This window comes from Rhincodon typus, chromosome 2, assembly GCF_021869965.1.
Source record: "Rhincodon typus isolate 14 chromosome 2, sRhiTyp1.1, whole genome shotgun sequence".
Lineage (NCBI taxonomy): Eukaryota > Metazoa > Chordata > Chondrichthyes > Orectolobiformes > Rhincodontidae > Rhincodon > Rhincodon typus.
In genome coordinates this window covers 93063125-93077683 of record NC_063333.1, presented here as the reverse complement: position 1 = coordinate 93077683, position 14559 = coordinate 93063125, and the positions used below count along the sequence as shown (strand labels likewise).

The window sequence follows — 14559 nt, the reverse complement described above, 5'->3', positions numbered from 1 at the left end:
GTCCCAGAAGTATGCCACAATTAATACCCATAAGGGTTTGTACCCATATACAAGACTGCCATTTGGGTTATCATCAGCCTGCGCCCTTTTCCAGTGGACAATGGAGAACATTTTACAAGGTCTACCTCAGGTTGCCATTTATCTGGGTGACATGCTAACAACCGGGAAGATCAATAAAGAGCACTTGGAGAACTTGGACATAGTGTTTAAATGTTTCTGCTAGATGGGCATACGCTCTAGAAGGGAAAAGTGTGTATTCGAAGCACCCCAAGTGACCTACTTGGATACAGAGTCGACAAGACTGGGTTACACCTGTTGAAAGATTAAGTGAAGGCAATCAAAGGTGCCCTGGCTCCCACATCTGTACCAGACTGTTTCCTTGGGTTGGTGAATTATTACAGAAAATTTATATGTAACCTGGCATCCATCTTGGCACTTACAACCTGTTATTGAAAAAGGGTCAACCTTGGAAATGGTCACATAGCCAAAAAGCAGTCTTTAGGGAAGTGAAGCAGCTATCATCATCTAAGGTGTTGGCCCACTATGATCCCAAGTGAGAGATGATGCTGATATGTGATACCGCCCTGTACGGTATCGGGGAAGCGTTGGCTCACCGGTGGCCCAACTGGGAGTAACGCCCAATAACACATGCTTCCCACATTTTGGTTGATGCCGAAAGTAAATATGCCCAGGTAGAGAAGGAAGGTTTGACAGTTGTCTTTGGTGTGAGAAAGTTCCACCAGTACCTTTTACAGATACAAGTTTATTATAGTAACCCACCACAAACCTCTACTGGGGCTACTTAAAGAATTCAAGGCTGTGCTGCCCACAGCTTTAAATCGAATTCAGCGGTAGACCCTTATTCTCAGTGCGTAAAATCACAAGTTGGAACATCATTCTGGGGGTCAAGTGGCAAATGCAGATACCTTGAGCCACTTTCTGCTGACAGATACATCACCAATGGTACCTCCCCTGGAAGAGTCCTTTCTGGTTTTAAACTTTCTGGACGCTCTTCCATTCACCGCTAACAATATCCAACAGTGGACACAAAAAGATCCCGTCCTGCCAAAACTAAAACAGCTCATGATGATGGGGGAAATGAAAGGGTCATCACAACCAGATTGAAATTTTTGTGGACCTGATGAGACCAGATCACTGTAGAGAACGGCATAATACTATGGTGAGCAACAGTGATTGTCACGACTGAAGGTCGCTGCTAGATACTGGCTGAACTCCACCAGGGTCATCGAGGGCTTTCCAAAATGAAAATACTGGTAAGATGTTATCTCTGGTGGCCAGGATTGGATGCCAACATAGCTGCGTTGGTGGAGCAATGCCCAGATGCCAACAAGGACAAAAATTACCACCAGCAGCTACCCCACATTCATGGGGATGACTGGGTAAACCCTGAACTCATTTACATGTTGACTGTGCTGGTCCTTTCATGGGTTCAATGCTCTTGGCCATCATGGATGCCCATTCAAAATGGTTTGACATGCATAGAGTTTATTCTGCAAACTCAAAGATGATGATTGAAAGCTGCGAGCATCATTCGCAATACACAGACTCCCAGATGTATTCGTCATGGACAATGAGGTGTTATTTACTACCAGAGATTTTGAGTATTTCTTAAAGTCTAACGGCATTCGGCAAGTTCAGACATCTTCATACCATCCATCATTCAATGGTCTGGCAGAAAAAGCAGTCAAAATGTTGACGGTAGGTTTAAAGAAACATCCTACAGCTTTGCTCGATACCAAACTGTCCCTGTTCCTATTTGAATATAGGACCACCCCTCATGCAGCTGCAGGGATAGCTCCTCCAGAGTTGCTAATTGGAGAAGAATTCACACCAGGTTAAATCTGATCTTCCTGGACCTGGGATGGAGGCTAAACTGGCAGCAGAAGTGGCAATGCTGATCACATGCCTCTTCTAAGCAAGAGAAACAGTTTACTTCAGGGGACGAAATTTGGTGTCGAAACCACAGAAATGGCCCTGCATGGTTATGAGGCAAGGTTGATGTGAGCTCAGTTCCCAAGACATACAAAGTTTGGGTATGTGAGGGAGTCCTGAACAAACATGTGGATCACATGAAAAGTTCTACCTTGCAAACAGAGCATGAGCAAAACATACCTGGCACCTCAAAACAGCCAGAAAGGCTGTCAGAAACCATAGGTTCTCCCGCTCCATCTAGCGTCAAAGAAACCTCCAAGTCCAAGATGGATGCAGCCTCAATACCACTATCACTTGAGAAAGAGGAAGAAACTCTCCTGGGACTCTCTGGGCACAATAGACGGGCTATACTCCGGTACACTCCGCCCGTATCCAAATCACAGTCAGAGTAACTGGACCTAGGGCGAGAAAAATAACAGGCCTACTTCCCTAGACTTAGTGGGAGTGGGATGAAGTGATTGGAATGAGGGTCAGGTGGATCTCAACAAGTATGAGATTCTTGATCAGCGCTGTTAACCTGGGCAATTCATGGAGCCCTGACTGACAGATATAGACAGGAGATTCAAAAGGTTTGTTCAGTCCAGGGACTGGCTAAGAGCTGGCTAGTCACAGCCCATGTGCTGTGCATGTGTAAATAAAGGGTGATTTGGTGACGGGATAACGACCTTGGTGCAGTTTTATTTTTATTTATTCATTTTTAGGATGTGGGTGTTGCTGGATAGCCAGCATTTATTGCCTGTCCCTACTTGCTCTTGAGAAGATGGTGGTGAGCTGCGTTCTTGAACCGCTGCAGTTCACCTGCTGTGGGTTGACCCACAACGCCATATGGGAGGGAATTCCAGGATTTTGATGGAGCGACAGTGAAGGAACAGTGATATATTTCCAAGTCAGGATAGTGAGTGTCTTGGAGGGGAACATGATGGTGGTAGTTTTCTGATATATCTGTTGCCCCTGTCCTTCTAGATGGAAGTGGCCATAGGTTTGGTAGGTGTTGTCTAACGATCTTTGGTGAATTTCTGCAGTGTGTCTTGTAGATATGCTGCTACTGAGGGTCAGTGGTGGAGGGAGTGAATGCTTATGATGTACTGCTAATCAAACGGGCTGCTTTGTCCTGGATGGTGTCAAGCTCCTTGAGTGTTGTTGCAGCTATTCTCATCCAGGCAACTGGGTACTCTTCCATCACACTCCTCACTTGTGCCTTGTAGATTGTGGACAGGCTTTGGGAAGTCAGGAAATGTTACTGCAGTATTCCTAGCCTCTGACCTGCTCTTGTAGCCACTGCATGTATGTGCGTCAGTCCAGTTGAATTTCTAGTCAATGATAAACCCCAGGATGTTGACAGTGGTGGATTCACTGACGGTAACACCATTGAATGCCAAGGAGTGGTGATTAGATTGTCTCTTATTGGTGATGGTCATTGCCAAGCGTTTGTGTGGCGCGAATGTTACTTGCCACTTGTCAGTCCAAACCTGGACATAGTCCAGATCTTACTGCATTTGTACATGGACTGCTTCATGTCTGAGAAGTCACAAATGATGCAGAACATTGTGAAATCATTGGTGAACATCCCCATCTTATAACGGAGGGAAGGTCTTTCATGAAGCATCTGAAGATGGTTGGGCCGAGGACGCTACCCTGAGGAACTCCTGCAGAGATGTCCTGGAGCTGAGATGACTGACCTCCAGCAACCACAACCAACTTCCTATGTGTCAGGTATAACTCTAACCACCAGAGAGTTTGCCCCCAGGTTCCCATTGATTCCAATTTTGCCAAGACTCCTTGATGTCACACCCGGTCGCATAGAGGCCTCCTTTCATCCCCCTCACAATCCTGATCAATTTTGTGTCAGCAAAAAACCTGGAAATGTTGCACCTGGTTCCCTCATGCAGATAATTTATAAATATGAATATCTGGGCCCCAGCACTGATCCTTGCTATACCCCACTAGTCACTGCCTGCCACCTGGAAAAAGACCAATTTATTTCCACTTTATTTCCTGTGTGTCAAACAATTCTCAATCCATGCCATTATATTCCACTCACAGGACCTAAATGAAAACCTTCTGAAAATTCAAATACACCACATACAATGGTTCTCCCTTATGTTCTATTAGTTACACATTCAAAATATTCCGGTATATTTGTCAAGCATGATTTGCCTTTAATAAACCCATGCTAACTTTGTACAATCTGTCAATGTTTTTCAAATGTTCTATCATATCTTTAATGATAGACTCCCATCTTACCCACTACTGATGTTAGGCTAACTGGTCTGTAAATCTCTGTTTTTCTCTCTCTCCCTTTTTTTTAAATAGTAGGGTTACATTTTTCACCTTCCAGTCTGTATGGACTGCTCCAGAATATACAGCATTTTGGAAGATGACCACAAGGCATCGAACATTTCCAAGGCCATTTCCTCTAGTATTCTGGGATGTAGATTATCAGGCCTGGTGATTTGTCAGTCTTTAACATTCAGTGAGTGAATGTACAAGGTTAATAGTTAATTCTTGCTTGTATCATCAACTCTTCTGCTGTATGAGAGTCCAAATCTTCCAGTCAGCAGTGAACATTTCTATGCCTGGGTCTCTTTGTGCTTCTTGAGCCGGGGCATCTGACCTGGTCTGTAGCAGAGATTGGTCAATACACCTTTTCAAGAGTAAATCTAGTGAGAGTTATTTGAAAATCTTTTGAGATAATAGAAGCCTGATTGTCTTTCAAATGACTCTACTACAGTAGCCTGATTTATTTTAACAAGAACTATTTATTAACAGGCTTTCCAAATCCACTGTTTTGAGTCTGCACAAGCTTCAAGTGTCTCCTCATGTGACCTTATACCATTGTTATAGTCTCTTAAATGCATGCCGTTACCCCATTACTCCATATCATTCCCTGAGACTTTGTTCCTGTTATCTACGTTTCCACCACCTCGTCCCAAAGTCTCAAACATTACGGGATTAGTCTGTAAGACTGTTTCATAACTCTTCGATTACAAATGGATTTGTTTCTGAGGTTGACAGTTTGGTACACTTTCCCTTCTTTCAATTTAAGTGTGCATTTCTTAGATATTTGGTTGGTTTTCAGTGGGTCTCCACTCTTCTTCAATGGCAGAATAGTATATCCACATTTTAATTGATATTCTGTTCATGGAAACTAAGGCTCTCAGATTTATCCTCTGAATATCTTGTCGGGGTTCCACATTCTCAGCTGTTCTATTTTCTCAAGTTCCTGCCTATTATTCACCTTGGATCAATATTCTTTCCTATGACTGAAGAATTTGTAACTTCTGCATTCAATGGCAGTGATTGAAGTTTCTAGTTGGTTTCTCTCTTAGATTAAGAAAATGTGAGGAAATCCAATCATACAATATGTTGCTAATACAACGGGTGTAATTTTGGCTGAATTTACTGCCACCCAACAGCATGTGCAGGAGCAGGGATTTCTGATAAATGTATTTCAATGAAGAGTTGTAAACACCTAACAAACAATAATTTTGAAGAAGGAGTATATCGGTTAATAAAAATAAAGTTTTAAACAAAGTAGGATCATTATTCAAACTTGAAAAAAAATACGCTTCATATTGCACACCACATTCGGAAATAATCAGCAGAGAGCTTGCACAGTTAGCAACCATCATCAGATTGGAAGTGTCAGCAAACATTGATATATGAACCTATATTCTTTGGTAAATTCTCTAAATTTCTTATTTGTAAAACTATGGTTCATTATCAGATTCAAACATGTTGGGAACTCAATGAAATGAACTGAATTGAATAGATTTGTTTTAATAATTTTATCACTGCATCCATTGTGATTCTGTGCAAATGATCTACCTCAATTCACCTTCAGTAACAGTTGATGATAATGACATATTTTTGCTTTCCTAACATTCCTAACCCGTCCCAAGACCTTGTTGGAAATGAGAGCAACAGTAAAGATTCTTTCTGTTCTTGATGATTGATAGCACAGATGTGACAGTTGGAAATCATGTCTTCAATAGAAAGTGTAATCCCTGGCCACCAAATTGACTATTGGGTTTTTGCTTAACCTTTTGATATTCCAAGGTGACCTTGATGTAATCTTTTAAAAAATACTAGTTCTGAGTGCAATTGTAAGTGCTGAATACAATCTTTCATTAAAAACAGCAAATCATCAATAATCATGAGATAAGTTTCAAGATGGCGGTGGTGGGGATGGCAGCGTTTGGCTCCTCACTGCAGGGCTCAGCCACTCATGGGCTCACGCGGCAGGTTTTGCCTCATTCACAAGGCTTCACTGTTGTCTTTCCAGCTTGGTAGCTCGCTTACTTTTTTTCTGGTTTTAGGTGCCCTGCGGTCTCCTTCTGATGTCTTCCCATGGGAGGCCCCACTTATCTCCATCCCCACTCCATCTTTAGTGACAGCGTCGGAAAACGAGCCAGGACCTCGTCGGTCAACTCAGAGCCAGGACCTGTCAGTCAAAGTCCAGTGTTGGAGGAAGTGCAGGATCGGTGCAGCATGACTGTCTCCAGCTTGGAGGTGGTGGGATGGCGCCGGTGGCGGCAGGAATGGAGCACATTGCCAGGACCCCAGGGACGATGTTGGGATGGCGGTGACTAGATGAGTAGAGAGGGTAAAGAATACAGAGAGGGAAAGATGAACTTTTGAAGCTGTTTCAGTTTCAGTGACATCAATTTAATACCAATTTATTCAGTATTTTACAACTTATACAATTTATTCAGTAATTTATTCTGTAATCCATGATGGCACCACAGTATGATGACATTATACACTTTTGACTGCATCTCGGTTCAAGTGACAATATCAAATAAAGCAAATCAAATCAAATTTCTGTTGCTCAAAGTTTTTTTTGATAGAGCTGTTAGCGATGTATGCTGACCACGCAGGCAGACTTCCAATCAGGACACATCCTTCACTTCCATTTTGAGCTTCTCTAATATCTTCCAATTTTTTCAATGATGCTTGTAAGTGTTTTGCCTCACAGAAAATGCATTTGCTTCTATTTCAGCTATAAACTCCAAATTTATTGAACTAAAGGTACTTGCTAAAACCATTGTTAGTGTCTAATATTGTCAGAGTCAGAGTTACACAGCACAGAAACAGACCCTTCGGTCCAACTTGTCCGTGCCAACTAGATATCCTAAACAATCTAGTCCCATTTGCCATCATTTGACCCATATCCCTCTAAACCCTTCCTAATCATGTACCCAACCAGATGCGTTTTAAATGTTGTTACAAGACTGCACCACTTCCTGTGGCAGCTCGTTCCATACCACCCTCTGCATTAAAACATTGCCCCTCATGTCCCTTTTAAATCTTTCTAGTTTTGAATTCCCCGACCCTGTGAAAAAAACCATATTCATTGTGAACATTTTACTCTTCATAAATTTAGCTAGTCTATCATCAACGCATGACAGTGGATGGATTTCATTCACATTATATTACTTTGTTGAGTTGAGTCCACAGACATCCTAATATCCCCATTTGAATGAGGAAAAGTGACCATACCCTGAGCACCATTTAGCAGGTACTGTGATAGGTGAAATTATCCTATCATTGCATTCTTTACATTTCTGCCTTCACTTTGTCCATTAGTGGTTTTGTTACCTTTCTTGGAGGAAAATGAAAAATTAGTTTTGCATTTGTCTTACTGTAGTATGGTATCATTGTTTTCTTTAATTTACCTAGTCTTGACAATAATTTAGGAAATTCTTCTTTAAATTTTTATTGCTTTCTTCCTCAGCAACTTTATATCTATCTTGTAGATCGATTTCAATCATCATTTTCTGCTGAAAAGTGAAGATTCTTGATTCTGTAAAATATAAAATGGTTCAAATACTTCTCTGCTTTTTTTTTTACCTTGTCGTGATGACCTCTTACTTTCAAATTGTCTGGAACTTGCAGTTTGATTGAAGAAGGTTAACGTGATCTGTTTTGAGCCATTTTAACTTGTCACACAGTATACAAACGTCTTCTCCAGTATCAAATTTAAACTCAGTGGAATGTCCCGCTGCATCAAGATTGACTAATCAGTATTTACTGTCTGGATCATTTGATCTCTTCTAGGAACCACTGTCTGTGGCTATGAATCTCCTATTTCTTGGATCTAATTGTGATTAAAATTTTTGCTTTAAACCTTCACATTTTGCAGTTTTAGAATGTCTGCATATTTTAAAATTATCAAGTTTGTGACAATTATAGCATTCAGCTCCATTTGCTGGGGAGTCATCTCGCTTATGTGGCTTGTTCCCACTGCATCTAAAGTATTTCAAAATAGCAGGTGGCATACTTCTCCGTTTCTTGGAAGTTTTTGCTTCAGCGTGTTTTCTGCTCTTGGACCTATAAATTGCACATACTTACTTGGCTTCTTCCATGGATACTTGGATTTGCCACATTCTATCACCCAATATTGTTTTTAGATCTTGATCTACCTTGCAAACTGTCCTACCTTCACAAGTTTTAAATCCTCTTTAGATTGCAATAAATCAGATAATGCCTCATTCATCATCCTGATGAACAAGTGATTCGATATTCATTCATCATACATAGATTGCCAATTGTACACTATCTTGTTAATCCGTATAGGTTGTTGATAAAGACATCAATAGACTTCCCTAGTCCCTACCTCCAATTGTTAAATTTAGCTTATCCAATGATCAAGTTCTATGGATGCTAAATATGCATCAAAGCCTTGCAGAACTTCCTTACATGAAGGTGACGTGTTATCAACATCTTTTCTGGTCAACTCATCATCTTGAATTTACTATGAAATGCCAATTTCATAGAAGAGTACTGACCTGATCTTTCTTGTCCTTTTTTGTTTAACAAGGAGGCTGTTCAAAACCTGAAAAAATGTTCCTTCCAGTTGTGCTATTTGTGGGCCTTCGGCCTTCAAGATTGGCCCTGGAAGTGGTAGCGCTGATTCCGTGTTCCCGTGACACCCTGGAATTATACCTGTTTGAAGCTCTGCTGTTGTTTTCCATTGTGGGGCACTGATTCTGCTCCTGAGCTGCTCCATCACAAGTTCAAAATATTTTCTTTCTTCCACTTGGATCTGCCGTCAAAGTAATTCTGTGGTTTGCAACTTTTGCAGCCTTTCTTAAATGCTTGCTGCTTTTGGGTTATTCTTTGCTGGTTTCAACTGCTACCACATCATATTTTCTTGTTGGGGTGTTAGAGACTTGATTATTTTTCAAATGTCCCTATGAGGCGTAAGCAGTCCATTCTCTGTCTCCACCCAGTGGGTCAGCTAGTGAGTGGTTGGGTGTGCAAGTGAATTCATGTGTGACTGCGTGAGTTATATGACTACATAGTTGGCTCACAGGGAGAGTCAAATCAGGTCACTAATTGGTCACATCAGGTTTGATGGTAATTGGGTCAAGTCAGGGGGACAGTGTTGGGTCAGTGGACAGCGAGGTGAGGTTGGAGAGGGTAGTGGATCAAAGGGATGGTGGTGGAATAGAGTTGTGTTGGGCTCTGTTATTAGGAGGGTCAGTTGTGGTAATCAGTTAAGTTGCACTGGCTGATCACTGTGTTGCATCAGAGACAAACCAGAGTAACATTTCCAGGCTTAGTACTCAGGTAATAAATTGGCCAGGATTGAGAATTGGTTGGCAGACAGGAAATAAAAAAGGAATAAATGGGTTATTTTGGAGTTGTCAAATTTCAAATATTTTCTAGTTTGTGGTTGATACAAAACTAGGTGGGATTGTAAGTGGTGAGGAGGATGTAAAGAGCCTTCAAGATGATTTTGACAACTTGAGTGAGTGGATAAATAGGTAACAGTTACACAGTAATGTGGATAAGTATGAAGTTATCCACTTTGGCATGAAAAACATAATGGCAGAGTATTACTTAAGTAGTGATAGATTGGGAAATGTTGATGTACAAAGGAAACTGGTCGTCCTTATACAACAGTAAATAAAAGTAAGCATGTACCTGCAGCAAACAGTTAGGAAGGTATGTTGGCTTCCATTACAAGAGGATTTGAGTACAGCAGCAAAGAAGTCTTACTGCAGTTGTAATGAGGCTTGATGAGGCCACATCTCAAGTATTGTATGCAGATTTGGTCCCCTACTTGAGGAGGGATATATTTGCCTTAGAGAGAGTACAGCAAAGATCCACCAGACTAATTTCTGGGATGGTCGTGTGAGACAAGATTCAGTCAAATAAAATTCATTGGAATTCAGAAGAATGAAATAGTATTTCATTGAACAAATATAAAATTTTGACAAAGCTTAACAGACTGAATACAGGGATGATGTTTCTCCTGGTTGGGGCATGTCTAGAACAATGGGTCACTCTTTGAATTGCAAAAGTCTGACATGAGGAGAAATCTTTTCACTCAGAAAATGGTAAACCTGTGGAAACTTGTATTGTTTTTTATATTTCTAGCTCATATTCTCATACTCTAATTTCTCTCTCCTTTATTTTTCAGTCATTTCTTACTGTTTTTTATATGCATTCCAATCTCCTGACCTGCCGCTCATTTTTTTGCAGCATACTATTTCCAATAACTGTGGCTAAATCAAGTTAGTCTCAAAATACCACACCAGCAACTTGTGTAAAATCTCATTAATTAACACAAGTTGAGGTCCCATCCTATTTCAGAACACCTGATTTTTTTTTCACAGAGATGCACAAAGTTGTGGCCTCGACCTGTGATCTGGCTGTGTGACATCAGGATTTGATCAAATCAAGATCTTTGGCTTCAGGAGGGGATGCACTATAAGCACTTACCACCTTTAGTAATGCTTCACATGCAGTGGCACATCATGTCTTGGGGAAGCAGAAGTCAGCCTCTGGAGCCATCATTTTTGCACGGGCTGTGCAAACAAATTTCTACGCCAGAGTTTCAACATATAGCACTTCAATGATTTGAAAACTCTTGTTGACATCCCATTTTCCACTGCTGTGATTGTGTATTTTATCAATATTGCTACTTCCACTTTCTTTTCATTTATTCATGGGATGTGGGCATTATTGATTAGGACAGCTTTAATGTCCATCCCTAAGTGCCCTTGAAGAGGTGGTGGTGAGCTGCTTTCTTGAACTTCTGCAATCTTTGAAGTGTGGATACACCCATAGTGCCACTAGAAAGGGAGTTTCAGGATTTTCAACTAGGTGACAATAAAGAAAGGTCAACAGGTGTTCATTGGATTCCCTCCTCTTGGAGATGGTTACTGCTAGCAATTGTGTGACATGAATGTTAATTGTCACCAATCAGTTCAAGCTTGAATATTTGACATGGAATGCTTCAGTATTTGAAAAGTCACAAATGATGCTGAACACTGCAATCATCAACAAACATCTCCACCTCTGCCCTTATGACAGAAGGAAGGTCATTGATGAATTACCTAAAGATAGTTTACCCTAAAGCACTATCCTGAAGAACTCCTGTGGTGATGTCCTGTGCCTGAGATGACTGACAACAGCCTCAACATCTTCCCTTGTGCTAGGTATGACTTTAACCTGTGGAGAGATTTCCCCTTGGGTCTCATTGCCTTCAGTTTTGATGGGGCTCCTCAATGCCACACATAATCAAAGGCTGCAGATTATCTAGCCATTATTAAATTGTTAATTACATAAGCCTTGTGTATGCAAATTGGCTGCTGCATTTCCTACATTATAAGAATGAATTCATTTCAAAATGTCTTCATGTAAAATTCTTTGGAATGACCAGAGGTTGCCAAATGCAATAGATAAATGCAGTTTGATCTTAGTGCAAGATAATATTAGTATACCCTAAAAACAATGATAGCTACCTCCACCTCAAACATTCGTTTTGGATTTCTTTAATCTAGCACTAGTTCTTAATTGTTACTTCTGCCAATTTATTTTGTGCTTTGCAATCGAATTCCTCATAGCTCAATGCTTCTTCTAAAATGCTGAATAATAGGGGGTAGGGGAATTGGTCTGGCTGGGATGCTCTTCGGAGGGGCAGTGTGGACTTGTTGGGCCGAATGGCCTATTTCCACACTGTCGGGATTCTATGATTCTATCAATAGCTGGCACTTATTAGGAGAGTGAAATTCTTCAAAAGGATAACTGTGCAAAAAAAATGTCAGCTTGAGTATAAAGTAAAAAATCCCACTGACTATATGTTTTGCTTTCAAATAAAACTACTATAGGAATACCTGTGTTCTGTTTGAGGTCAAAATTTCCATTGGGCAGTGCGCCTCCCAAACTGTCAAATCATTATCAAGTGTTTTGTACTTCTTCTGAAGGTAAAAGAGCTTAACCACTGAGTAATCAATATCCTATTTTTACATCTCACAGCTCATCGATGGATCAGATTTTGAATTATTGGTATTTGTGAAAAAATGCAACACTTTTTGTTTAACAACAGAACTAACTTATTGGTATAGATCTAAGAAATTACAATGCAGTTCAACTGCACTCACATCCCCCACATCCAAATTTCAACATTTCATTAAGCAACGAAAGATTTATTGATGCTTCATGGTGCACTTATATATGTGTGTCAATTAAATGCTGAATTCATTTTCTGTTTCAAATTGGAACCTCTACACTTCTGGTATCAGTGAAAAACATGCATTTCTTTGAAAATTACACAGAATTGCAAGCAATATGATGACAAGTACCTTCACACAGTTGAATGCAGCTCTCTCACACGTTCATTTTTCATTAATTTTACAAACACTGTGAAATTTATCATATTGCATTGCCATCTATGCCAGATTTTCAGTACCTAGTTAGCTGTATTGTTATCAAATCGACATTAATGGAATTAAAACAAAGTGCTGGAAAAATTCAGTTCAAGAAGTCATAACAAACTCAGAACATTAACCATGTTTCTCTCTCCACAAACGCTGTCAAGCCTGCTTAGTTTCTCCAGCATTTTATGATTTTAGTTAGGTTTCCAGTCTCCACAGTATTTTGCTTTTATTTGAGCATTATAGGAAACATATTTGATACCATTAACGCATTGTAATCAGATGCACTGTGCATATAAATGCAACTTTAATAAAATATTTCTTACTGTAAGGTTATATCTTACCTGGGCCATCCTGACACTTTGGCTAAAACCAGGCTTCCCAACGGAAGTTGCGAGTAGACAAACTTCTGTCCACACTTGTGGAATACAGATTCCTCAGGGTATCTCTCTTCAGGCACAGAACAACAATTAAACCAAGAGTCACTGTTCATGTGACAGTACCAAGGCTTGCTTGAATCCACAAGTGCTGCATCATTATTTGTTAGAAGTCTCCACTTCAAGCATTTTTCATTCTCACACTGAATCCATATCTTGTCTCTGTAAAATCCTCTAGCAACAAGATCTTTGACTTTGTCTTCCATTTTATAAGACCACTCTGAAGTACCTTGAAAAATCAAAATGAATTTATCAAATATTAATAAAAGAAAACTGTCAGCAGCCACCTACTAAATGGCTGAGCCTAAATAGGAGGCCAAAATAAAGCTTAGAAGAATGATTTGGGGAGCAACGTATTAAACAAACCATATTAGTAAAGAACTTCAATCCTTGCATTCCATTGTGTGGCAAAAAACCCTATTTCTTATCTCCATGAAAGGTATGCTTATATGCTCAAAGATCACTTGATTCCAGTAAAAAAAAGCCAGTGGCTTACAGCACATATTTAACTTCAGTAGTTACCAAGGGGATCACAACCTTATACTACTGAACAAATCAGATGATCCTTTCCAATCCAGCAATTGTCCAAATAATTCTATCTCTTCTAGTTTCCCTGAATTGTCCTTAAACATGGATAGTTATTTCCAAAATGCCTGCACCCTTGAGAAAACAACATTTCCAAATGCGTTGCATTACAATGAAACATATCACAGAAAAATTTCAGATTTTCATTCATTCATCTTCATTCAACAATATTAAATGTATATCATTTCTTGTCATCTTCTTACTTTCTAAACAATTCCATTTTCATTGTATTCTTGATTGTGCATCCTCAAAGATATATTCCTTTCAAATAATTTGAACACTCTTTAAGTTATAATGTTGAAATAGCAAACATCACCACAACAGCCTAGCATAATGATATTTAATCATTTCTCCAAAAGTTCAACTTCAACTTTGTAATGTTTAAGAACCAATAATCCTTTTCTACTGGAGAGATTTTCTTTTGAGACAAAAATAGAAATTGCTGAAAAAGCTCAGCAGGTCTGGCAGCATCTGTGGACAGAAATCAGAGTTAACGTTTTGAGTCAAGTGACCCTTCCTCAGAACATTTCATGACATTCCTGGGCAGCACTGATATCTTGCAGGTACTGAGCATGTGGTGACCACCTTAAGTCAGTATAGAGCTTGGTGGGCTTTGAGACAGAGACGATGAACAATAGGAACACCATTAAATGTACAGCCACATGGTATTTCCTACAGTAATTAAAAATCACAGATGACACAATTTCCACAGAGTTAGAACTAAACAATTTATTTTCATGAGGAGATTGATGAAGCTGGGGCAGTGGATGTTGTCTACATAAACTTTACTGAAGCATTTGACAAGGCCCCTCATAGAATCCCTACAGTGTGGAAGCACGACCCTCCAAAAAGTATCTCACCCAGATAAAGAGTATTGGTGAGAGGGGAAGAGTTTAAAGGAGATGTGCGAGGCA

The 14559-nt window shown here is 40.0% G+C and overlaps 1 protein-coding gene across 1 annotated transcript in view; it reads right to left on the bottom strand.

Moving 5' to 3' along the window:
- The window catches only part of LOC125485510 (zinc finger CW-type PWWP domain protein 2-like), a 142987-nt gene that overhangs the window by 115580 nt on the left and 12848 nt on the right, over positions 1–14559 (bottom strand). The window contains exon 2 of the mRNA XM_048608573.1: positions 12968–13289. Within this exon, the coding sequence (XP_048464530.1) occupies positions 12968–13266 (299 nt within the window). The 5' untranslated portion in view covers positions 13267–13289. The remainder of the gene's footprint in view (positions 1–12967; positions 13290–14559) is intronic.